The sequence below is a fragment of the Brassica oleracea genome, chromosome C1, assembly GCF_000695525.1.
Source record: "Brassica oleracea var. oleracea cultivar TO1000 chromosome C1, BOL, whole genome shotgun sequence".
NCBI lineage: Eukaryota > Viridiplantae > Streptophyta > Magnoliopsida > Brassicales > Brassicaceae > Brassica > Brassica oleracea.
The window spans coordinates 20,904,436-20,928,358 of record NC_027748.1 but is presented as its reverse complement, the minus strand read 5'-3'; the positions used below and the strand labels follow the sequence as shown (position 1 = coordinate 20,928,358).

Here is a 23,923-nt window from a genome sequence, read left to right as displayed (position 1 = left end):
CCCCCGCAGACATAAATTACACTGTCCCAGTGTATATCTAGTCGGAGTTATGGTGAAAACATAAATCATACGTACTCAATTGAACAAGTTAGAACGATATACCTGACCGATCTCGGGATCGATCGATGGAATGGAGGTACCGTCGATCGTTTCTGTTGTTGTAAGGTCGATCAATGTTGATCTTGTTTCATCGGTCGATCTGGCACTCGTCAACTTGCATCATCATATTTTTTTTAACCATTTTTTTTTAACTAAATTTAAACTAAATCCTAAATATCCTAAAACTAGAAATGGGTTGCATCCCATTCAGCGCTTATTTTAAGTCTTTAGATCGACTCGAGGTCCGATCTGTCTAATTATCAGGAAGAAGGCCTAAGTTTAAAGGTCTGCTAATTGGCGGTTTAGCCCAATAGTGTTTCACTCGTTGACCATTCACTGTAAATTTTTCTCCTTTATCGTTTATAAGTGTGATGGCTCCATAATGTTTGACATCCACAACAGTGAAAGGACCGGACCAACGAGATCGGAGTTTTCTGGGAAACAGCGTAAGCCGAGAGTTATATAACAGCACTTGATCATTTGGTTCGAAGTGCCTGGAGATGATCTTTTTATCGTGAAATGCTTTCGTTTTCTCTTTATATATCTTTGAGCTCTCATAAGCTAAGTGTCTTATTTCATCCAACTCGTTAAGCTGCATGAGTCTCCTTTCGGCAGCTGGTTTGATGTCGAAATTTAATAATTTTATAGCCCATGATGCCTTGTGTTCTAGCTCAACCGGTAAGTGACAAGATTTTCCATAGAATAGGTGAAATGGGGTTGTTCCTAGTGGGGTTTTGTATGCAGCTCGGTAGGCTCAAAGTGCATTGTCCAGTTTTCTAGACCAATCTTTCCTAGAAGTTCCTACGGTCCTTTCTAAGATTTCTTTGATCTGTCGATTTGAGACTTCTACTTGTCCACTTGTTTGCGGATGGTAGGGTGTAGCAACTTTGTGGTGAACTCCGTTCTTACGGAGTAATCCGTCAAAAACTTTGTTGATGAAATGGGATCCACCGTCACTTATGACTACTCGAGGAACTCCAAATCTTGGGAAAATAATGCTTTTGAAAAGCTTGATAACTACAGATGTGTCATTTGTTGGGGAAACTACTGCTTCGACCCATTTGGATACATAATGAACAACGACTAGGATATATTTGTTCCCGTACGAGGAAGGGAAAGGACCCATGAATTTGATCCCCCAACAATCAAAGACTTCTACTTCTAGAATAGACTTTTGTTCCAGTTCATGTCTTTTGCTGATTTTTCCTCTTCGTTGGCATCTGTCGCATTGTGCTATGAATGCATGAGCATCGCGAAACATGGTTGGCCACCAGAATCATGCATGAAGATTTTTGATACCATTTTAAAGGTTGCAAAATGTCCAACGTAGTCGGATCCATGGCATTGGAATAAAATATATGGGATTTCAGTTTCGGCGACACATCATCTATATCTTCCGTCTGAACAATGTTTGTAGAGGTATGGTTCGTCCCAGTGATATCTCCTAACTTCTCTCAAAAATTTCTTTCTTGTGTAACCTCTTAGCTCTTCGGGTTCTATGTCAGCAGCTAGATAGTTCACTATGTCAGCGTACCAGGGTCTATCCCTTAAACTTTTTTTTACTGCGTGCACTTCTCGACTTAGACTTCCATCTAAGGGAGAATCATGTTCAGGAGGCACGGTGTTGCAGGCGACGCTAGCTTTTATATCGAAAGTGATGGTTATGTGGGAATTTTCTTGGTTTTGATCATCGGTAGTGTCAATCGACATAGCATCGTCGGCGTCGATCGATGGTTCCTCGGATGCGAAACATATTTTACCGACGAAAGATGAATCCGTTTGGTAAACATTCTCTATCGGCAAAAAATCGTCGATAGGGACGTCATCTTCTATTCGTATCCGGGAAAGATGATCTGCGACTCCGTTTTCTACTCCTCGTTTGTCTTTAATCTCGATGTCAAATTCCTGGAGTAGCAAGATCCATCGCAAGAGTCGTGGTTTCGCGTCTTTCTTCTGCATTAAATATTTTATCGCAGCGTGGTATGTATGAACAATCACTCGCGAACCGACTAGGTATTGGCGGAACTTTTCAAATGCATAGACTACAGCAAGTAGTTCTTTTTCAGTTGTTGTGTAATTCCTTTGTGCCTCATCGAGTGTTTGACTAGCATAGTAAACGTCATGAAGCTTTTTGTTTTTCCTTTGGCCTAGAACTGCTCCTACAGCGAAATCGCTAGCATCACACATAATTTCGAAAGGAAGATTCCAGTCAGGTGCTTGTACGATGGGGGCAGTTATTAAGGCTTTCTTTATTCCTTCAAAAGCCTTTACGCATTCAGGTGTGAAGTCAAATTTAACTTCTTTACAGAGGAGGGTTGTTAATGGTCTAGCGATTTTGCTGAAATCTTGTATAAACCTCTTATAAAATCCGGCATGCCCGAGAAAACTTCTCACATCTTTTACGTTCATGGGTGCAGGCAAACCGGTTATTACCTTAATTATTGCTCGATCTACTTCTATACCAGCAGCGGACACTTTACGTCTTAGGACGATTCCATCGTTCACCATGAAGTGGCATTTTTCCCAATTTAGAACGAGGCTCTTTTCTTCACATCTTGCCAAAATTTTACATAGGTTATCGAGACAGTTTTTGAAATTGGATCCATATACTGAGAAATCGTCCATGAAGACTTCCATGAAATCTTCTATCATATCAGTAAATATTGACATCATGCATCGTTGGAAAGTGGCAGGGGCATTACAAAGACCGAATGGCATTCTGCGGTATCCGAAAATGTTCAGTAAGGGCATGTAAAGGTGGTCTTTTCTTGATTGTCAGGATGTATAGGGATTTGGAAAAATCCAGAGTATCCGTCAAGAAAACAGTAGTATTGGTGATTTGCCAATCTTTCCAACATTTGATCAATGAAAGATAAAGGGAAGTGATTTTTTCTGGTGGCAGCGTTTAGCTTCCTATAATCGATACACATCCGATGTCCAGTGACAGTTCGCGTGGGAATGAGTTCGTTTTTATCATTCTTAACCACTGTAATTCTGCCTTTCTTAGGTACAACATGCACGGGGCTCACCCAGTTGCTATCCAAAATTGAGTAGATGATTCCAGCATCTAGAAGTTTGATAATTTCCTTTTTAACAACTTCTTTCAAGTTCGGGTTTAGCCTTCTTTGATGTTCCACTGACGATTTGGAATCGTCTTCTAAGTGAATTCGGTGCATGCACAGATCTGGAGAGATACCAAGAATATCCTCGAGACAATATCCGAGGGCTTTCCCATACTTGCGCAGTTTATTCAATAATAACACAAGTTCTTCGTTGGTTAGGTTGGCGTTTACAATTACGGGGTAAGAATTATTCAATTTTTGGTGCTTTTTCGGGATCCCAATTTTCTAGAGGGGATGGTTGTCGATCGACGGCGGCCTTTATATATCGATCGACTTTGATTTCCGAATCGTCATCCTCCACATCATCGACATTTTCTATTTCTACACTTGCGTCCATCAATCGCGCGTATCATCAGCTCTGATGTCGATGCTAAATGTTTCCTCTTCCGGTAGATGTGAGCACTTTTTTCAGGGGATCATCTGAGCATTGGTCTATGAAGGATTCTTCAGCCAACTCAGAGATATCGTCCACGTAAGAGGCTTGTTTATCGATTAAGGGTCGTTTTATCAGTTTTTCCATATCGATGGTCATTGGAATGTTTCCAACGTTTAAACATATCCGACCTTCCTTGACGTCGATGATTGCACCAGCGGTAGCTAGAAATGGTCTACCTAAGATGAGGGGATCTTTTGGTTCATTCTGGTATTTCAACACAACGAAATCCATTGGTACATGACAGTCGTTAATTCTTATTGGCATGTCATCTAGTACTCCCTCAGGTACTCTAACGGATCTATCAGCAAGAACCAAAGTTATTTTGGTTGGTCTGAACTCGTTGTATCCCAGGGATATCGCGACAGAGTGTGGCATGAGATTCACACTGGATCCTAGGTCACAAAAGGATCGAGAAAACTCTTATTTCGTATGTTGCAATCTAGAACAAAACTGCCAGGATCAGGTCTCTTGATTGGAGTTTCGCCTTGGATTATTGCACTCACTTCTTCCGAAACTATCATGACGCTGTGTTCAGCAGCTGGGAAGCTGTTGGATACCATATCCTTTACATATTTCTTTATCGAAGGTGACACTTTCATGGCATCACTTAGTGGCATTTCCAACGTGATTTTATCAAATGCTTTCTTGTAAATCGCTTTATCCAATTCTCGTTTAGTTTGCGTCTTGTTAGGAGGAAATGGTGGCAAAGTCCTATACACTCTCTCTACTGCCGGTTTGGCAGGAGTCGAGTGTCGAACGACATTGCTTTCATTCTGTCGATAGTCGGTCGATCGACATTATTCCCTTCTTGTCGATCGATTTCCACATCTTCTTTCGACTCCTTGGTACGGCCTTGGATAGGCTGTTGTTCCTGGATCACTTGAAGTGGGATGAATTGAAGTTGTCCTCCGAGGTTTCTAACACTCTTTGTACGGATGGACTTCTCCTGTAAGCCATGGATTGCTTACATGATGTATAGCTACTCTCTAGCACAGGTGTTCCCTGCTGGTTGCTAGGATGATCATGTTGGAGATTCCTCTCCTTAGGTGAGTTCAATGTTCTTGATGCTGAACAGAGAAAGCAATAGGACACAAGACAAGCAATAGCTCAAAGTTCTTAGATTAATCGTTTATCTCCAACTTAGTTGGTTACATGACATTAATAAGAAAGAAAGCGGCTACTACTCTAGCTAGGAAACCCTAAGCATAAACCGAGATGGTTTAGGAATTCTAATCCTAATTGTCTTTGGTTTACTTTAATAAAACTCCTAAATCGACATGTCTTTTGGTTCTGAATTTGAATCAATTACATAACTTGAAAACATTAAACCAACAAGCTGGTTTAGTCTTGATCTCGTCCAGCTCCTCCACTTTAGCTCTCACGAATTTGAGTAAGTCTTGTAAGGCTTTCTCTTGGGCTCTGGCTCTGGATCTCGTGATAGGTCCCTCCCTCAAGACCAAGGGGTCTTGATCTGGCACGCTGTTCCCATCTGCCGGTTCTAGCATGCTACTGTCCTCTTGAACTGTGCCAACGTCTTCCTTAGGTTCCATGTCAGGCTTCCAACTAGATGCACCTCCATCGCACTGGTTCACACTTGACCAAAGTTCAGTTAGCTCATCATCCTTGTACTTGTCCTGCTCATCACCTTCCTCATCACTCTCCTCATCACTGCTGGAACTGTCTTGCTCGGCTTCAGTCTGGGCCGCACCATCCCCTCCTCCTTTAAAAGGATTTGTCCTCAAATCCAAATCATCTGCAACAAAAGAATAAAGGTCAGAAACATTGAAAGTAGAACTAATGGGATACTTACCTTCAAGATCAATCTGAGAAGCATTGTCGTTGATCCGTTTGAGCACTTTGAAGGGTCCATCTTTCCGTTTCATTAGCTTGGACTTTCTCACATGAGGAAACCTGTCTTTCCCGAGATGTATCCAAACTAAATCACCAGGTTGAAGTACTAGCTCCTTCCGACCTCTGTTCTTCTTCCTAGCATACATCTTGGTGCGCTCCTCTATGTTCTTCTTAACCTGTCCATGCAAAGACTTAACAAAATCTGACTTTTGGCTGCCATCAAGGTTAGTTTGTTTTTTCAGTGGTAATGCAAACAAATCAACAGGAACTAATGGATTAAACCCATATACAAACTGAAAGGGAGTGAACTTTGTTGTTGAGTGCAGTGATCTATTATAAGCAAATTCCACATGAGGTAAACAATCCTCCCAAGTCTTAAGGTTCTTTTTAATTAACGCTCGCAATAGGGTCGACAATGTCCTATTCACAGTCTCAGTTTGGCCATCAGTCTGGGGATGACAAGTTGTAGAAAACAACAGTCTGGTTCCCAACTTTGCCCATAAAGTTTTCCAGAAATAACTAAGGAACTTAGTGTCTCTATCCGAAACAATTGTCCTAGGCATTCCATGCAATCTAACTACTTCTCTAAAGAAAAAATCAGCTACAATAGATTCATCATCAGTCTTATGGTAGGGAATGAAATGTGCCATCGTAGAAAACCTATCAACCACCACAAAGATACTATCCCTACCTCTTTTAGTTCTAGGCAAACCTAAAACAAAGTCCATAGAGATATCAACCCAAGGATGTTCAGATATGGGAAGAGGAGTATACAAACTAGTCGGATGTACCTTTGATTTAGCTTGCTTACAAGTGACACACCTGGAACACACTCTCTCCACGTCTTGTTTCATCTTAGGCCAATAGAACTGTTCCTGCAGGGTGCTTAGTGTTTTCGCAACACCAAAGTGTCCCATCAAGCCTCCTCCATGAGCTTCCCTAGCATACAGCTCTCTCAAAGAAACACACGGCACACACAGGCGGTTATCATAGAAAATAAATCCTTTTACTTGATAGTAACGACCACTAGCATGCTTATCAGTTTCCTTATAAATTTCAGGGTCATCAGTATAACAAGTCTTTAGGTGTTCAAAGCCTAAGAGTTTTGTTTCCATGGACGAGAGAAGAGAATACCTGCGTGAGAGTACATCTGCTACTACATTCTCCTTACCTTGTTTGTAGTTGATGACATAAGGAAAGGTTTCTATGAATTCTACCCACCTTGCATGTCTCCTGTTCAGCTTCTGTTGTCCTTTGAGATGTTTGAGAGATTCATGATCTGTATGGATCACAAATTCTTTAGGCCAAAGATAGTGCTGCCACGTCTGAAGGGCTCTCACCAGTGCGTACAACTCCTTGTCATAGGTAGGGTAGTTCAGAGTAGCACCTCTTAGCTTTTCACTGAAATAAGCTATAGGTCTCTTCTCTTGCATCAACACAGCTCTAATACCTACTCCTGAGGCATCACATTCTATCTCAAAAGTTTTAAGAAAGTTAGGTAACACAAGTAGTGGGGCATTAGATAATCTTTCTTTCAACAATTGGAATGCCTTATCTTGGGTGTGATCCCATAAGAATCTCACACTCTTCTTTATAACCTCAGTGAGTGGGGCAGCAATAGTACTGAAGTCTTTTACAAACCTTCGGTAGAAACCAGCTAATCCATGAAAGCTCCGGACCTCTCCAATGGTCTTAGGCGTCGGCCATTCCCTGATGGCTCTCACTTTCTCCTCATCAACCTGTGCACCCTGTGAAGTCACAACAAAACCTAAAAAGACCAGGTTATCTGTCCCAAAAGAACACTTCTTGTAATTGGCAAACAAAGTTTCTTTTCTAAGCACATCTAGTACATGTCTCAAGTGTTCAACATGTTCTTTCATTGATTTACTATAAATGAGAATGTCATCAAAGTAAACTACCACGAACAGTCCTATGTAAGCTCTCGAAACATGGTTCATCAATCTCATGAAAGTACTAGGTGCATTAGTGAGGCCAAAGGGCATAACTAGTCATTCATACAATCCTAATTTAGTTTTAAAGGCAATTTTTCACTCATCTCCCTCTTTCATTCTAATCTGGTGGTAACCACTCTTTAAGTCAACCTTAGAAAAGACACATGAACCATGTAACTCATCTAACATATCATCTAAACGAGGGATAGGATGTCTATACTTAAATGTAATGTTATTAATTGCTCTGCAATAAACACACATACGTGCCAGCTCCCATCCTTCTTGGGAACTAGTAGTACTGGTACAGCACACGGGCTCATACTTTCTCGGATGTGTCCCTTCTCCAGCAGCTCATTGACTTGTTTCTGGAGCTCCTTAGTCTCCACAGGGTTGGTCCTGTAGGCTGGACGATTAGGAAGTGTAGCTCCTGGTACAAGATCAATCTGGTGCTCAATGCCTCTGATGGGTGGCAAGCCAACGGGGCTATCATCTGGAAAGACATCCTTGTATTCCTGTAAAAGATTTTCAATTTCTCTACGAATAGAAGGTGCACTGTTAGTTTCAGTTAGTAAACCTCTGTAAATAATCAGGACCAGGGATTGTTGTTTAAACACGGCATCTGTAAGATCTCCTGAGGTTGCTAATAAGTTGAGATGACTTACCTGATCAGCTCCCTTTACCAGTAGAGCTTTTGCAGCAGCTTCGGCTGCCTCCTTTCTTTGCTTGAGGCACATCTGATCTTCATATACTTCATGTGGCGTCAAAGGAACAAGTGTGATCTGTTTTCCTCCATGGGAAAAGGAATGTCTATTGGTGAATCCATCATGCAGCACCCTTCTGTCGAATTGCCACGGCCTCCCCAACAGGATATGACTGGAACCCATGGGTAATACATCACAAGTGATTTCGTCTTGGTACCTTCCAATCGTGAGTGGTACCTTCACTTGTTTTGTCACCCTTAGCTCTCCTCCTATGTCGCTCAGCCATTGAAGCAAGTATGGTCGTGGATGTTTATGTACGGATAGCCCAAGCTTCTCCACAAAGGTTTCACTTGCTGCATTGGTACAACTCCCTCCATCTATGATCAGACTACACACTTTACTTTGCACCAGGCACCTTGTGTGGAATAAGTTCTCTCTCTGCTCTGTCTCCTTGACTTTAGGCTGGACGTTCAAGGCTCTTCTAGTAACTAACATCTCACCCTTAACAGGGTAGTCCATATCTTCTTCCCCATCAGACTCGTATTCTTCTTGTTCATCCTCTGAGATAACTTCTCCATTAGCTAAGACAATCATGACTTTCTTACTGGTGCATTCATTGGCATAATGACCATAACCCTGACACCTAAAGCACTTGATGTTTGTGGCCCTTACTGGTGTTGCTGGTCCCTTGCATTTGTCCTCACGGGTAGTTGTCGATGGTGTTGATGAAGTTGAGGGAGTTCCCTCCTTTGGCTTGGCGTTTGACTTGTCATCCTTGGAGTAAGAAGATTTTGAGTTAGAACCAAAAGGACTTCGTGTGGCATTCCATCTCTTGCGCTGTTGTTCAATCAGTGTGGCTTTATGAACCATCTCCTCAAGGGTATGGAAGTCTTGCATCTCCAACCTGTCTTGGATATCCGTATTCAGTCCATCTTGGAATCTAGCCATCGTGGCTTCAACTTCCTCCTCAACTTTAGCCTTGATCACGAAGGTTTCCATCTCAAGATGATACTCCTCTACGCTCCTGGTTCCTTGAGATAGTTTCCTGAGTTTCTTGTGGAGATCGCGCCCATAGTGGATGGGAACAAATTTGTTTCTCATAACCTCCTTCATCTCATGCCATGAAGTTATTGATTCATCATTGCGTCTCCTGATGCTGGAGAGATTTTGCCACCACGTAATAGTATATCCCTCAAACTCTGTTGCGGCTAGCCTGACTTTCCTCTCCTCACTGAACCTTTGAAGCTTGAATAAAGCATCCATCTACTGTTCCCACTCAATGTATGCGTCTGGATCAGCCTTTCCCTGGAAGGGTGGAATCTTAAGCTTAAGATTGCCAAAGCTATCATCATGCTGACGTCTGTGGTTGTTGTTGTTGGTATTGTTGTTGTTGTTGTTGATGAACCTATGAAGTTATCTACCGTCTTCCTCATCAGCAAGTTCTTCTCGTTCCTCATCCTCCTCAGCTTGTTCCCCTCTCCTAGCACGTATGGGTTGTTGTGCCAAGGCTCCTCGAACTTCTCCAGCTATACCTGCAGGATCAACTTCACGAGGGTTAGCTTGCGCATAAATCTGTTCGGCATGTCCTCTTAATTGGCGTGTAACATCCGCGAGATAGAAGTGGCTAGGTCAGTGGCGATGGAGCAACCGTGGATTAAAGCTAGAAGATGAAGTTAGAGTTTGCCGCTTTCTTAGTTCCACTTAGGGGAGTTTTTTATATGAAGTCTATGATATAATAGTTAAATGATTTGAACCTAAGTGCTATTTGGAAGAAGCGAGAGTAATGAAGCTCGAAACAAGTATGCGCATTACCATTGACACATCCAATGCTCATTACCAATTGACCGAAGCTATGACATTGACACCAAAATGAGACTATATATGCTCACACTGTGTACAACTATAAAAACTGAAAGTATTTTAAAATTTTCAATAATACGCTTGGAACATGTTCTTACTTTTCTCAACACGACGTCGTTGGAGTTTTTGTACTTTTCTGAATACGACGTCGTTTGTGTACCATGCCACATAAAATCTTGTATAGATAGACACGTACACCACGCGTATATATAATTTATTTATTTTGATTCCTCTTTTTTGAAGAAGAAGAAGCCCAACAAATTAAATAGTTTCAGAATTTTCCTCCATTGATTGGTGGGAGAGAGAAGAACATTCGCAGATTGTTAAACAAGGAAACGTAATCTCCTCTCAATTATTTTCTCGGTTCGGTTCGAGTTCGGTTTTAGTATTTTTCCAACTGAAGTAAACCATAGTTAGTTTAGTTTGGTTTGTGTTCGGTTCGGTTTATATTCGGTCCGGTTTGTATTCAGTTCGGTTTGTATTCGATTCGGTTTGTTTTTTTTGGATCGGTTTAATTAGATTCTTCTTAGTTTAATTTTTCTAAGAGAAATTATGTTTTACGACATAAATTACGTAAATATAAACTATGTGAATTAAATTCAATATAAAACTGAAAGAAAAACCTTTAAGAAGTAACAAAAAGTATATATAAGAATTAAAACAAATGAAAGTTAAATAAAATAAAAAAAACAATGTTATTAGTAATGTCTCTTATATCATTAAAATTTTAAAAATCTGCGATGAATGAAATATTTTAAATCAAATATTTTGATGATTACATATTAGGTTAGAAAAATATATGTTAATGAATAAAAAAAAGACATGTGGCTTAGTATTAGAATTTAAGTATATTGGTATTACTAATTTTTTTAATATAAATAATTACAAAAACACATCGGTTTCTCGGTTCGGTTCGGTTTTAAACCAAACCATTCGAGTTGGGAAAATCTTTAACCGAATGGTTTGAAATAGACTTTGGTTCGGTTCGAATCGGTTTCAGTTCGGTCGGTTCGGTTTAACTCGGTTCGGTTCGGTTCGGTTTTTTTTGCCCACCCCTAATACAAACTTCCTTCCTTTTCAGATCTGAATCGGTTCTTTAAAAATTCGATATCTTGACTCATCCACCAGCGAAAGGGGTACGTACCTCCACGGTCGTCTTAATTTCGTTGGATCTGTTGAGTTTTCAAACGGTTATGGGTGTTTGATTGTGTAGGGTTGATTTCGAGATCGGAAAATGACGCATCGGGTAGATCAGGAATACGATTATTTGTTTAAGATAGTGTTGATCGGAGATTCAGGTGTCGGCAAATCGAACATCTTGTCGTGATTCACCAGGAACGAGTTCTGCTTGGAATCTAAACCAACCATCGGCGTCGAATTCACCACCAGAACTACTCAGGTCATTCTTCATTTTCTTTCTATTTTCGATATTCTTTTTCATCTCTTGAGATCTAACTGGGTTTGAATCTCTCAAGTGGAAGGAAAGACGATCAAGGCTCAGATCTGGCACACTGCTGGCCAAGAGAGGTACAGAGCCATCACCAGCGCTTATTACAGAGGCGCTGTTGGTGCACTTCTTGTCTACGACATTACCAAACGACAGACCTTTGACAATGCCCTCAGGTGGCTGCGTGAACTTAGAGACCATGCTGATTCCAACATTGTGATTATGATGGCTGGGAAAAAATCTGATCTTAACCACTTGAGATCCGAGATCTGTGGCTGAGGATGACGGGCAGAGTCTGGCTGAGAAGGAAGGTCTGTCTTTCTTTGAGACTTCTGCTCTTAAAGCAACCAATGTGGGGAAAGCGTTTCAGACTATCTTGGGAGAGATCTACCATATCGTAAGCAAGAAGGTGTTGGCTGCACAAGAAGCTGCTGCTGCTGCTAATTCCGTGATTCCGGGGCAAGGTACTACGATCAACGTTGATGATACATCTGGAGGCGTGAAACGTGGATGCTGCTCTACCTAAAACCTGAAGGTAAAAGCTGTTGTTTCGGGTGTTCCTCCCTATTCAAAGGTTTTCAACTTTTTGTTTGCACTTGCTTTTCATTCTGTTTTCAAGTTTTGGCTGATGTAAAATAACTATGCAAAGACCATGTAAAATACTTTACTGTCTATTTGCTCTTCGGTTTGTGTTCATTTAAAGATATTGTGAGATTGTGAGATTGTTTAGTCAGTAAAGCTTTGTTAGTAGCGTACGTGGAATGCTGCTGGTGCCTTTTGCTCTTCTTCTTGCGTAGTTTGTTATGGCTATTTCTGGTTTATAAAGTATCCTCTCTCTCTCTCTCTCTCGACAAGCAAAGAAAACTACATAGTGTTTATTCTCTTTTTCTCGTATCCGGTTTAGGCCGGTTTGTCTTGGCTTGGATCATTTTTGGATTTTTATTAATGTAACTATCCACTTCCAAACCCTATGTTACACACTGAGAGGGTGCAACTAATAAATAATTTTGATTTTTTTATTAAGAAGGTTTATATTTTCATACATAAAACTAAGACATAAAGCAACCTTTTTACTTTAAATGTCAATCTCTATAATTTTTAGTAAAGCTTTAAGTAGAAATTAATTTTCATTTCTATTGTATAAAATAAACTGGATGAATACCATATGGAATATAGATATAGTGTTCCTAAACTGAAACACATTTTATGGAGCGTTTATTCAAGGTAATAGCAGTCTCGTTGTCTTAATGCTCGTGTTTAGAAAACATCAGCTTTCTCACACTAACACCTTTTGAATACGTCAATGACAAATTAAAAATTATTCTTCTCTTTCCAAAGGAGTCCATCGAATTCGAAAGAGGTCCAACTACTTCCATTTTGGATTATGGAAATGTCGAGATGTACTGGTTTTTACTTCAGTCATAAGATTTTAGATGATAAAAATCTTGGGTACTGCTCTACTCTAGATGTTAAGAATAGATTGAATACTCAAAACATTGATCAAGAACCATATAACGGTCAAAGGTCAATACGAAATCATGTAGGAATATGAAATAACCTCCGAACGGTGTCATCAAATGCAACTACGATGCGTCTCATCACGAGGGAGATAAGGACTCTGGTATGCGATGGACATTCAAAGACTCAAAAGGAGAGATTATAACATGTGACATGGGGAAGCTTGAAGGAGGACATACGACAGAAGAAGATGAATGTTCAACACTACTATGGGCAATGCAATCAATTCGGTCTCTAGGTTTTCATAAGGTGATCTTTGAAAGAGATAACCAACTGCAGTCAATATTGTGGCTATTTCTGAATTAACAATCTATGTTTTATAAACAGTGTTATTTCAACATTTTTTTCTTGTTACATAAAAATTGTCATTTTAAGATTCTAATATATTATATGTCTAATTTAGGTTTAACATTAATTGAAAAATACATTGATTTATAAATAATTTTATCTATCTCAAATTTTATTGGTTAAATGGAACGCCCACAACCGCTCTTTGAGATTTATGCCTAACTGTATTGTTTGCACCATGTTGAAGATAATATGCATCATTCACTTTCTCCGAGACTCGAAACCAAAACCTCTCGGTGTATAAGCATTACTAAAAACCCTTAGTTAAACCACTAGACTAAGAAGAAAATGTGTTTAAATTTATATAAAAATTGTCAAAATAACACAATTATTTTAGTTTTTTAAAACAAAAGAGTGTAAGAGAACGAAACACATGTGCATATCTTTTATCTGGGAAAATCAGCATGACATATGTTTGAAACTTATATCACACATACATTAAGAAAATATTTACGTTTTTATATTTATAAAACAAAAACATCATTATTCTTTGTACCAAAAAAATAATCTAGCTAAAAAAAAAAAAAAAAACTTTTGTAAAAGGGTCTCTCTGGAACAGTTGTGATCCTCCGTTGGTTGCCGTGGTAGAATTTATATCCGGCCGAAAGGATTGGCGATGGAAATGTGATCAACCTTATCCTAAACCATCCATATATGGGCCTCATCCACGAAAAGCCCAATAAAACAGGCATTTTATTACCACGTGATTGGCACGTGAAACCAACCAGGAAAAGTAGAAGAGAAACTAGTGGTGGCATCGGCAAGTTCGCACCCCTCTCTTCTCTTTCATCGATTCGATAGAGCGGTCGCGAAACTTTTATGTTTTCCTTTTTGCAAAAAATTCCGGGAAAATATTAGTCACCGGAAAATGTTCCTATCTCATCCTCCTCAAGCTATACAACCGACTTGTTATACCGTCAATTTCTTGCCTCGCTCTTCTTCGAAACCACCGTCGTATTCCGTTGCCTTTTACAATCATTCGACAACCTCCGCCGCGGGAGCTAAAATCTCAAACAATCATCTAATCCAGTCGTTGTGCAAAGAGGGTAACTTAAAACAGGCGCTTCGCCTCTTGTCTCAGGAACCAAGCCCCCCTAGTCAACAGACTTACGAGCTTCTGATTCTCTGCTGCGGTCGTCGAAGCTCTCTCCCCGATGCTCTACGTGTTCATCGGCACATTCTGGATAATGGGTCTGATCAAGATCCTTTTTTGGCCACGAAGCTTATCGGTATGTATTCAGACTTAGGCTCAGTTGATTATGCACGCAAGGTGTTCGATAAAACGCGTAAGAGAACTATATACGTATGGAACGCTTTGTTCCGAGCTCTTACGTTAGCGGGTCATGGAGAAGAAGTGTTGGGTCTGTACTGGAAGATGAATAGGATTGGAATTGAATCAGATAGGTTCACTTACACTTACGTTCTCAAGGCTTGTGTCACATCAGAATGCACTGCGGATCATCTAGCGAAAGGGAAAGAGATTCACGCACATCTTACCCGACGGGGATACAATTCGCATGTTTACATCATGACTACATTGTTGGACATGTATGCTCGATTTGGCTGTGTGGATTATGCTAGCAATGTATTTAATGGGATGCCTGTTAGAAATGTGGTGTCCTGGAGCGCGATGATAGCCTGCTATGCAAAGAACGGGAAGGCTTTCGAAGCTCTGAAGACTTTCCGCGAAATGATGACAGAAACCGAAGATTCATCCCCGAATTCTGTGACTATGGTGAGTGTGCTTCAAGCTTGTGCTTCGCTTGCGGCTTTAGAGCAAGGGAGATTGATTCATGGGTACATACTCAGGCGTGGGCTTGACTCCATATTGCCTGTGATCAGTGCTCTTGTGACAATGTATGGTAGATGCGGTAGGCTCGAAGTGGGACAAAGAGTATTTGATCGGATGCGTGAGCGTGATGTTGTATCCTGGAACTCCCTGATATCAAGCTATGGCGTTCACGGATATGGAAGGAAAGCAATTGAAATATTCGAAGAGATGCTGGCCAATGGGGCTTCCCCAACTCCTGTAACATTTGTCAGCGTTCTGGGAGCTTGCAGCCACGAGGGACTTGTTGAAGAAGGAAAAAGATTGTTTGAGTCAATGTCGAGAGACCATGGGATTAAACCCCAAGTCGAGCATTATGCTTGTATGGTTGATCTGTTAGGTCGGGCGAATAGGTTAGAGGAGGCAGCGAAGATGGTACAAGACATGAGGATTGAGCCAGGGCCTAAGGTTTGGGGTTCCCTTCTCGGGTCTTGTAGAATTCACGGTAACGTTGAGCTGGCTGAGCGTGCGAGTAGAAGGCTATTTGCTCTTGAGCCGAAAAATGCAGGGAACTATGTGCTGTTGGCAGACATTTACGCTGAAGCTCAGATGTGGGATAAGGTTAAGAAAGTGAAGAAGCTTCTAGAATACCGAGGACTGCAGAAACTGCCTGGTCGGTGCTGGATGGAAGTGGGGAGGAAAATGTACTCGTTTGTCTCGGTGGATGAGTTCAATCCTCTAATGGAACAGATTCATGCTCTCTTGGTTAAGTTAGCAGAAGATATGAAGGAGAAAGGGTACATACCGCAGACCAAAGGCGTTTTGTATGATCTTGAGACGGAAGAGAAAGAGCGGATAGTGCTGGGACACAGTGAGAAACTGGCGTTGGCGTTTGGGCTGATAAATACAGCGAAAGGAGAACCTATAAGGATCACCAAGAACTTGCGTTTGTGTGAGGACTGTCACTTGTTTACAAAGTTCATCTCAAAGTTTATGGAAAAGGAGATTTTGGTTAGAGATGTGAACCGGTTTCATCGGTTTAAGAATGGTGTTTGTTCTTGTGGAGATTACTGGTGATACTTTGGGGACTTTATACGTTTGCTTATGAATAATAAGCAAGGGAAGGAGACATGTCGACTTGAGCTCCCTCTTTGACCTAATCAGGCCAAAGAAATAACAAACAGGTGAGGCTTAATAAAAGTTTCATGTAATATATGCCAACAATATCTGTTGGGGATCATGATTGTTATAGCATACATATTTGTATTTTAGCGGCTGGAATAAAGTTTCAAAGACAGCTGGTCTTAAACGAATTGGTTTAGGAATTGGATTGATTTGCCTCATCTTGTTAGTCTGCAATATGTAGGTCAAAAACAGTCGAACACTTTCCTCACCTCTTTCTCTGGCTGCTTCAGACACCTCTTCCTTGAGTTTTGACGCACACGCATCTGCAGCTGCAGCGGTTTAGTCTTCAGTGTCCTCCGTTCAGCGCTGCTTTCTTGCGTGGCAAGTTTCTTGACTCTACCCTTTAACCGTAGCAACCTACAGGGCTACAATTTAGATGTTTCAGAAGTTCTGATGAACCGCGGTAACGACCTGAGAGCCAGTTTATCGTAGGAGCTTCCCGAGCTGGTATCTGTGGCCTTGTTAAATAAGTTCCCACGGCCTGCACATTGTCAGATAAGCTAGCAGCTTTTGAATTTGCTTCTCTAGCTATTTAGCTGCTGGCGCTGCATCTCAGGATTTCTCAGCTGGGACTTTGGCTTCTTCCTCAGCTCTAGCCCTTGTGATCCCATTTGCGAGCATTTCCTCATCCCATATTCGAGGATTACACACTGTCGTGGATGATATTACATCAAAAAGAGTTCAGATAAACATTAATTTTAGCTATAAACAATCCATGGAGAACGCGTTTAAGATCACTACAACTTTACTAGCAATCCAACAACTTCAAAATCAACAAGAGCCAATGTATATATCATATAGAGGCTTCTTTACTTAAAACTGAAAAGTTCATCTACATACTAAGGGACACAAAAGTTTAGGAACTACAGATTTTGCTCTAGTGTCTGCATATACTTGTGCGATAATTATCACGTTACGTTGTTTTCTGCCATGGCCTTGTTGTGGTGTTTGCAAAACATGTCTGCAACCAGCGATGCGATTTTCAACTTGGGAACCTACTATTGCAAGTTAATCAATATCATTTCTATGAGCAAATTATTAATTTCTTTTTAGTATATAATAATCCTTTTTAATCACAGTATAATTAATTGGTGGCCTAGGATGAACTATTACGTCTAGGGGTAGGAGTGATGTTCGGATATCCCCGTTCAGTTTCGGATTAGATTTTTGGGCATTTGCATATAGGGGTATTTTGGTATATGATTTTATTGAACATATCGAATTGGTACTTAACGCTTGTCTAGAGTAATCGGAATCGCAACGAGAGTCAGTCATCGACGATTTAGACATCGATGATTTAGACATCTAATAGTAATTGCAACGAGAGTTGGATGGCTTACTTATGAATTTGAATTTTAGGATTGATCTTAATAAAATCCTTACCAACTATTTATTTGAGTAGAGTTTCTCTTGGGTAGTTTAAGCATATCAAATTTGGCGCATTTTTCGGGGAGTGTTTGATTCACCATTAGACTATGTGAAAAGGTATAGTCTAGATTTTTGTTTTCTTTGTTATTTATAAACTTTTCTTGTGTCTTTCAGGTGTATGCGCGATCAGAAGCAATAAGAAAGGCGAACTAAATAGCTAGAGAAGCAACAAGAAAGGCAAACTGTTTGACTTCTTGGATCCAACTAAGTTAAAATGCGCGATCCGTAAGCCAAAGCGCTCAGTATCGATCGACACCCTTCAGCGTTGATCGACAACACTCGAAACCAAGTATTGATCGATACACATCAGGCATTAGACGACACTCACTTGCGACAGACAGAGATTGTTGCACCACTTGTGTTGATTCAGAGTGTTAATGGAGACTTGCATGACCGTGTGGGTCATTTGCGTAATGCAGCATGTCAGAAGATAGATGATCATGGAGCTGTAATCTCGAACTTGAAGTTGGGGCTAAGTATGCTGCAGCAGCTATTGATGCTGCAAATGATGAGAATGTTGTGATTGATGGACCCATAACGTTGGTTGATTACTACATACCTTTCAGTACTACGCCAACAAATATGCTATTCTTCCTCTAACTTTCAAGAGGCATGAGTTTGAGCTGAAGCTGGCATACTCCACCCTTGTGGGACAACAGCCTCATCACAGGCTCCCACACGAGCATCTTAGGGACAATTTGAAGAAGTTCGAGGATTTGGTTTCTTCTATTAAAGCCAATGTAGTCTCTTATGACTGCCTTCTATTTAAGCTCTCCAAGTACTCTCTTGCTGAAAATGCTTCTTATTGGTTTAAACAGCTACCACCAGGATCTCTTACTTCTTGGACAGCCATCCTGCGAATTTTTTTTGAAGACACTAAATCTGAAGACTTGAGAAACAGGATCTCCATGTTCACTCAAGGACCCACTGAATCATTCAAGAGATCTTTGATCAGATTCAAATACTAAAGGGATTTTCCACACCTTGCATTCGTCAGAGGTCTTGCGTTCGTCAATCAGATGGATCTTGACATAGCTAGTGAGGAAAATTTCAACACTATAAATCCGGAGGAAGCTGTGAGACTTATCAAAAAATTGGCATCCAACAATAGTACCAAAAATATTGAATACGAGAAGAAGAAGTTTGTTGAAAGTTTGGAGAAGAATCAGATGGCTGAAGTGAAAGCAAAGTTGGAAACAGTTCACATTCTTCTCAATAAAGAGGTTAGCTTCGCAAAAGGTGTAGAGGTTGATGAGACTACTAAGGAGAAAGAAGAAAAGGAAGATGTGAATTTGTTAATGGGACTTGTTTTCAGGATCAGAGGTTTGGAAATCAAGAGGGAAACAAAAACTTTAATAGTGCTGACCAGAAAAATAACTACATCAACGACCAAAATTCACAGTACCAAAAGCACTTCAACAACAATAGTGGCATCTTCAACAACAATAGTGGCATCTTCACCAAGAACTATGGAGTTTCCTCTTATCAAACTTCTGCTGCAGCAACTCAGCAAAGCAAGATGGGGCCTATGATTGACCAAGTCCTGAAGGGTCAGCAGAAAATGAGAGCAGATTTCAATGGAAAACTGGATGTTGTGTACACTGAGCTTAACAACAAATTTGAGGCTCTCAACACCCACGTGAAAAAGCTTGAAACGCAGATTATCCAACCCAAAGAAGCTGGGAAGAAACAAGAAATCCTGGTGAAAGGAAAAGGTGAAGCTGGACAGAGGCACCACGTGAATGTCATCATTGAGGATGAATTTTGGCAAGTGTTGAGGCATATGAAGCTTGGAGAGGGCGACTTTGAAGTTGAACGTTCTATGTCGTTTGGCAGTATACTCACTGGTGTTGAGCGACGACATCCCAGCATCGACTGATACCTCTTGAAGATTCTGAAAACTCTCGACAGGCATCAAGTGTATCGATTAACACCCTTCCGAACCTTCTGCAAATCGGACACACGCTGCAAATGTCAGTCGACAGTCCATGAACATCGATCAACGCCAGCTAAACTATGATTGACGTCCTCCAAAGTACGATGCACATGACTTATTATTTATCAGCAAGCTTCTAAGAGACAAATTCTGATTGGAAAGAAAAAAAAAAAGAATAAGCTAAACATCTAGAGAGAGAGAGACAATGATAAAGGAGATGGATGCCTTCACTAAAAAGGTATTAAAGATCCCCAAAGAGGAGTTTTTGAGGATGCGTTCTACATGCATATGCTTTGGATACTCTACAAGCATAGACATAAGAAAACATTATGCAGATGTTCTATCAACCAAGAAGCAAGATGAACAAAATCATAAAGTTGAAGAAGAATAATGATCAAGGAAAGTTTGTGGTTCCATGTATTGTTGTAGATCACTAATATCCAAATGTTTTGTGTGAAACTTGTTCTTCGTTGAGCGTCATACCCAGAGAAATAGCTGATTTTTTGGAGTTAAAAATAAAACAATGTCTGGACACTTTCACCTTTGTAGACTGCTCCAGATTAAGTTCAAGAGGCACTATCAAGAACTTGGAGGTAAACATTGGAGATGATATCTTCAAAGAGCTTTCATGGCTACAGTAGGAACAATTTGCGATGAAGACGAACAAGTTGTTTCTGACATTTGTTGATAAAGATGTTTTCTATGATCTTGTTCGTGTGTTCAAAGGGAGAGACACCAAGTCCTACATTGAGCTTAGTGATAATCCAGGATTTGTGGCTATTAATGGCGGTGATTAAGATCGAGATAGTAAAAACACAGAGGCAGCATTGATAGACACCCCCATTAGTGTCGGTTGATACCACAAAGATATCTGAGCAGATGAGACCTTTAATGTTAAAGTCTGCTACTTTTTTAGGGCAACCCCTCGTGGACTGCAAACGACAGTCTTGTAAACTGATGAGTACGAGATCTATAGCTATCAAAAGGGTCGTGCTAGAACAATCACTACAAGAAATATCAGCACTTGTAGCGCCGAGAATGTGCTACCATATCGTTTTCGTAGCGTTCGAAGAAAGCCGTGACAGCCGCAGCTATAATAGACTCCTTTCCTATCATAACGCTTTTCCGTGTGCTATAAATAGTAGAGATGTTATAAGTTATAACGTTGATCGTTAGCTATACGATAGCCACTTGTAACATTTAATTTGTGCTATTATGTATTTTTTCATAGCTTTTTTTTAGTATTGTAAAATATTTTATAATGACATAAATATGCTATAATTTAAAATAAAATAGTTAAATTTATTTTATTTTTTGTCAACAATCAAATTTAATTAATTAATTAAATTACTGTAAAATAAAACAAATGTGGAAATTAATTTGTAATTAAAATAAAATTTTATTTATTAATTAAACTTCAATTACAAATAAATGTAACACTAAACCAGAATTAAAAAAAAAAATACACCAGAACACATTAAGTAGGGGTTATTGGTTCTAGTATTTTAATGGATTTACAAATCATCTTAGATTTAAAAATCTTTGGTAAATCCAAGATTTTAAAAATCAAACAAGTGGATTTAGGAATAATTTATCGGAGTTTCAAAATCAAAATAGGTAAATTGTTATAAATCAATAAAATGAATTCAATCGAACAAGTAACTAGATTGAATCAATAAAATAGATCAATAAAGTGGATCTAATCACTAAGCAACGAGTTATTACAATTAAGTGGGACTAGACTTTGATGTATTTTAATAATTCAAAATAGGTGAATTGTAACTAGACCTAAATAATGACCTTACTAGTTCATGAAGGAAAATGTTTTGGAACAGAGAAATTGTTCGAATATACTAATTTTTGTTGCTTAGTGTTGGAAAGTGACAAGGTAACATTTAGGAAGGTCCAAAACTAGTTAATTACATACAAGAGAATATAACTCAAAACTTTGAACTATTACCGATGATTATAATAAATTGAACAAGTTGAGAATTCATCTGTTACCCAGAGAGAAAAAGGTAATGATGAACACGATAATAATATATTGACTGAATACATAGGTTTAGGGATATTGACGGGGTTAACAAACAGAAAACGTATTATGTACGTGAAAATTTGTCCAAACGTAAAGAAGTGGAAAAAAATATTACAAATCCAATCAAAATAACAAAGTTGAACTCAATATTTACTCCTTTGTATTTTTACTCTAAAAACATGGATAAATCCACTCAAATCCAATTTCAAATCAAATCCGTAAATAAATTTTTGTTTTTGAATAACACTAGATTTTGAAATTTATTTTAAAATTATAAAACCAATAACACTATATTTGAATATAGATTTTAAAATCATAAAAACAATAACACTGTATTTGGTTTGGATTTTCAAATTCATTAAAATACATAAACCAATAACACCCCTAAACCAAAAACTAATTAAAAGACATTATACCAAACCTAACTAACCAAAACCTAATTAACAAATCCTAAACCTAAACGGCCGCATATCAGCTGCGCCTCCGTCTCCGTCAACACAGCGCTCCAACATCTCCCTCCGCTGTTCATTCCGCGGCTCCACCACCACCACCACCGCTAAAACCTTTGCCATCTCCACACCACAACTGCTTCAGATCCGGCTTCTTCCTTTCTCTACAGAAGAATCAAAACACAAAACAATTAGAAAATTAACTGATGAGAACAAACAATCAAATTCAAAACAGCCGCAGCTACAAGATTTATCAACATCTCAGCAGAAAGTTATAGAATAAGTGGAAACAGAAGATTACCTGTGAGCATCTTTGCCGTGAGAACTGTGAGGCTTTTTCTTGGTTGGAGAAATGGTGCAGAGACGTACGAGAGAATAAGATAAGGAGCAAACTACTTTCGATCTACAGAGAACAGAAACGAAGAAGAGAGATGGAAAGGCTCAGTCAACAAACAATTAGAGAAATATACAAGACTTTTTAGATAAAAATAAGAGGAAGTGAGAAGAAAGACATAAAACGTTTTGGTAGAAGTGAGAAAGAGGAAGAGGCTTCTTCGTAAGGGAGAGAAGGAGGAAAAATAGATTTGGGCCATTAGATTAAATAAAATCAACGGCTTAAAATGCAATCCTTGTTATCCTCGTCATTCTCTCTCATTGGTCAAGACTTTTTCTCTTTTCTCTTTTTGTTTTTCTTCTTCTTTATTGTACACTGTTTTTTAAATTAAATCAAGTTTACAATTTTCAGTTAAAAGTATAACTGAAAAAGATATTTAAGTTCAGAGTTTGGGTTAAAAGTTTTTATTTATAGTTTATAATTTATTTTCGTGACTAAAAGTGTAAAATGAAAATTTTATTATCATGATATAAGGTTTAATTTTCAAATTAAAGTTTGTGTTTTGGAGTTTAAATTCGAAGTATTAAATATTTGAAATTTGGATTTGAAGTTTATATTTAGTAAATTTCAGTATTAAGGTTTTTGTTTAAGAAGTTATAAATTAAGACCAAAAAGATTAGGTTTTGAATTTAAATCTAAGCCTGAAGTTATATGTCAAAAGATTGAGATTTTAAAGTTTATGTTTAGGGTTTGAATTTTAGAATATACTTGGAGTTCACTTTAAAATATATATTATAGGTTTGAGGCTTATTATATAGAATTATGGTTAAATTAAAATTTGAAAAACAAATTTATAAAGTTATAATTTTGTATAAGGAATAGATTTTAGTAGAGTGATTAGATTACTAAAGTTTTTGGTCTAATGTATAAGGTTTGGGATTTATGGTATAGAATTTGAGATTAAGTTTTGAAAATAGATTAAAATAGATTTGATATAACTAATGTTTAAAATGTTTATATATGATTAAGTATACATTAGAGGTTGATAGTTAAGTTTTGGGGTTTAGGGTTTGGGGTTAAGTTATAAAATTTAGGGTTTGCATATAAACTATTCTATAATTATATCAAAACTCTAGTTATCATTTTTATCCTTTGATTTACACTCAGACATATAAATTAAAATACAAGGTTTGGGGTTCACTACAAGAAAACATAATCTTAACGAGGGCGGTTTTCCTCGTTATTTCGTCGTAAAAGAGGCTTTACGACGAATTAGCGAGGAAACGCGTTTGCTCGTTACACGTCCGTCGTAACACATATTTCCTCGCTAATTCGTCGTAATTTAGCGAGGAATATATTTCGTCGTAAAGACGAAGTAGAACGATTCGTCGTAAAGACGTCGCTACAATTCCTCGTAAGGACGTCGCTACAATTCCTCGTAAATAACTCGAAAA

At 39.0% G+C, this 23,923-nt stretch overlaps 2 protein-coding genes and 1 pseudogene across 2 annotated transcripts; 2 read left to right on the top strand and 1 right to left on the bottom strand.

Annotated features, from left to right (window-relative positions):
• Positions 1 to 12,182, top strand: part of LOC106310540 — a 17,532-nt pseudogene extending 5,350 nt beyond the window's left edge.
• LOC106334699 lies at positions 4,534 to 9,424 on the bottom strand. The gene is made up of 7 exons (XM_013773031.1): positions 8,294 to 9,424; positions 7,720 to 7,972; positions 6,639 to 7,276; positions 5,772 to 6,515; positions 5,468 to 5,618; positions 4,991 to 5,410; positions 4,534 to 4,724 (listed from the first exon to the last, which is right to left on the bottom strand). The coding sequence occupies exons 1-7, from the start codon at positions 9,422 to 9,424 to the stop codon at positions 4,534 to 4,536; spliced, it is 3,528 nt and encodes a 1,175-aa protein (XP_013628485.1).
• Positions 12,183 to 14,078: 1,896 nt separating the features above from the next.
• On the top strand, positions 14,079 to 16,427 carry LOC106310530 (pentatricopeptide repeat-containing protein At3g46790, chloroplastic). The gene has a single exon (XM_013747765.1). The coding sequence runs from the start codon at positions 14,203 to 14,205 to the stop codon at positions 16,177 to 16,179; it is 1,977 nt and encodes a 658-aa protein (XP_013603219.1). The 5' UTR covers positions 14,079 to 14,202; the 3' UTR covers positions 16,180 to 16,427.
• Positions 16,428 to 23,923: the final 7,496 nt, after the last annotated feature.

What these genes read in the sequence shown, in the direction of transcription:
- LOC106334699 (XM_013773031.1), bottom strand. Translation starts at nt 9,424, where the DNA reads ATGGATGCTTTATTCAAGCTTCAAAGGTTCAGTGAGGAGAGGAAAGTC. An exon ending in GGTTTAATCCATTAGTTCCT is followed by an intron (nt 5,619 to 5,771) that starts GTTGATTTGTTT and finishes GGTCGGAAGGAG; the next exon opens with CTAGTACTTCAACCTGGTGA. An exon ending in TTCTCAGATTGATCTTGAAG is followed by an intron (nt 5,411 to 5,467) that starts GTAAGTATCCCA and finishes CTTTTGTTGCAG; the next exon opens with ATGATTTGGATTTGAGGACA.
- LOC106310530 (XM_013747765.1), top strand. Translation starts at nt 14,203, where the DNA reads ATGTTCCTATCTCATCCTCCTCAAGCTATACAACCGACTTGTTATACC.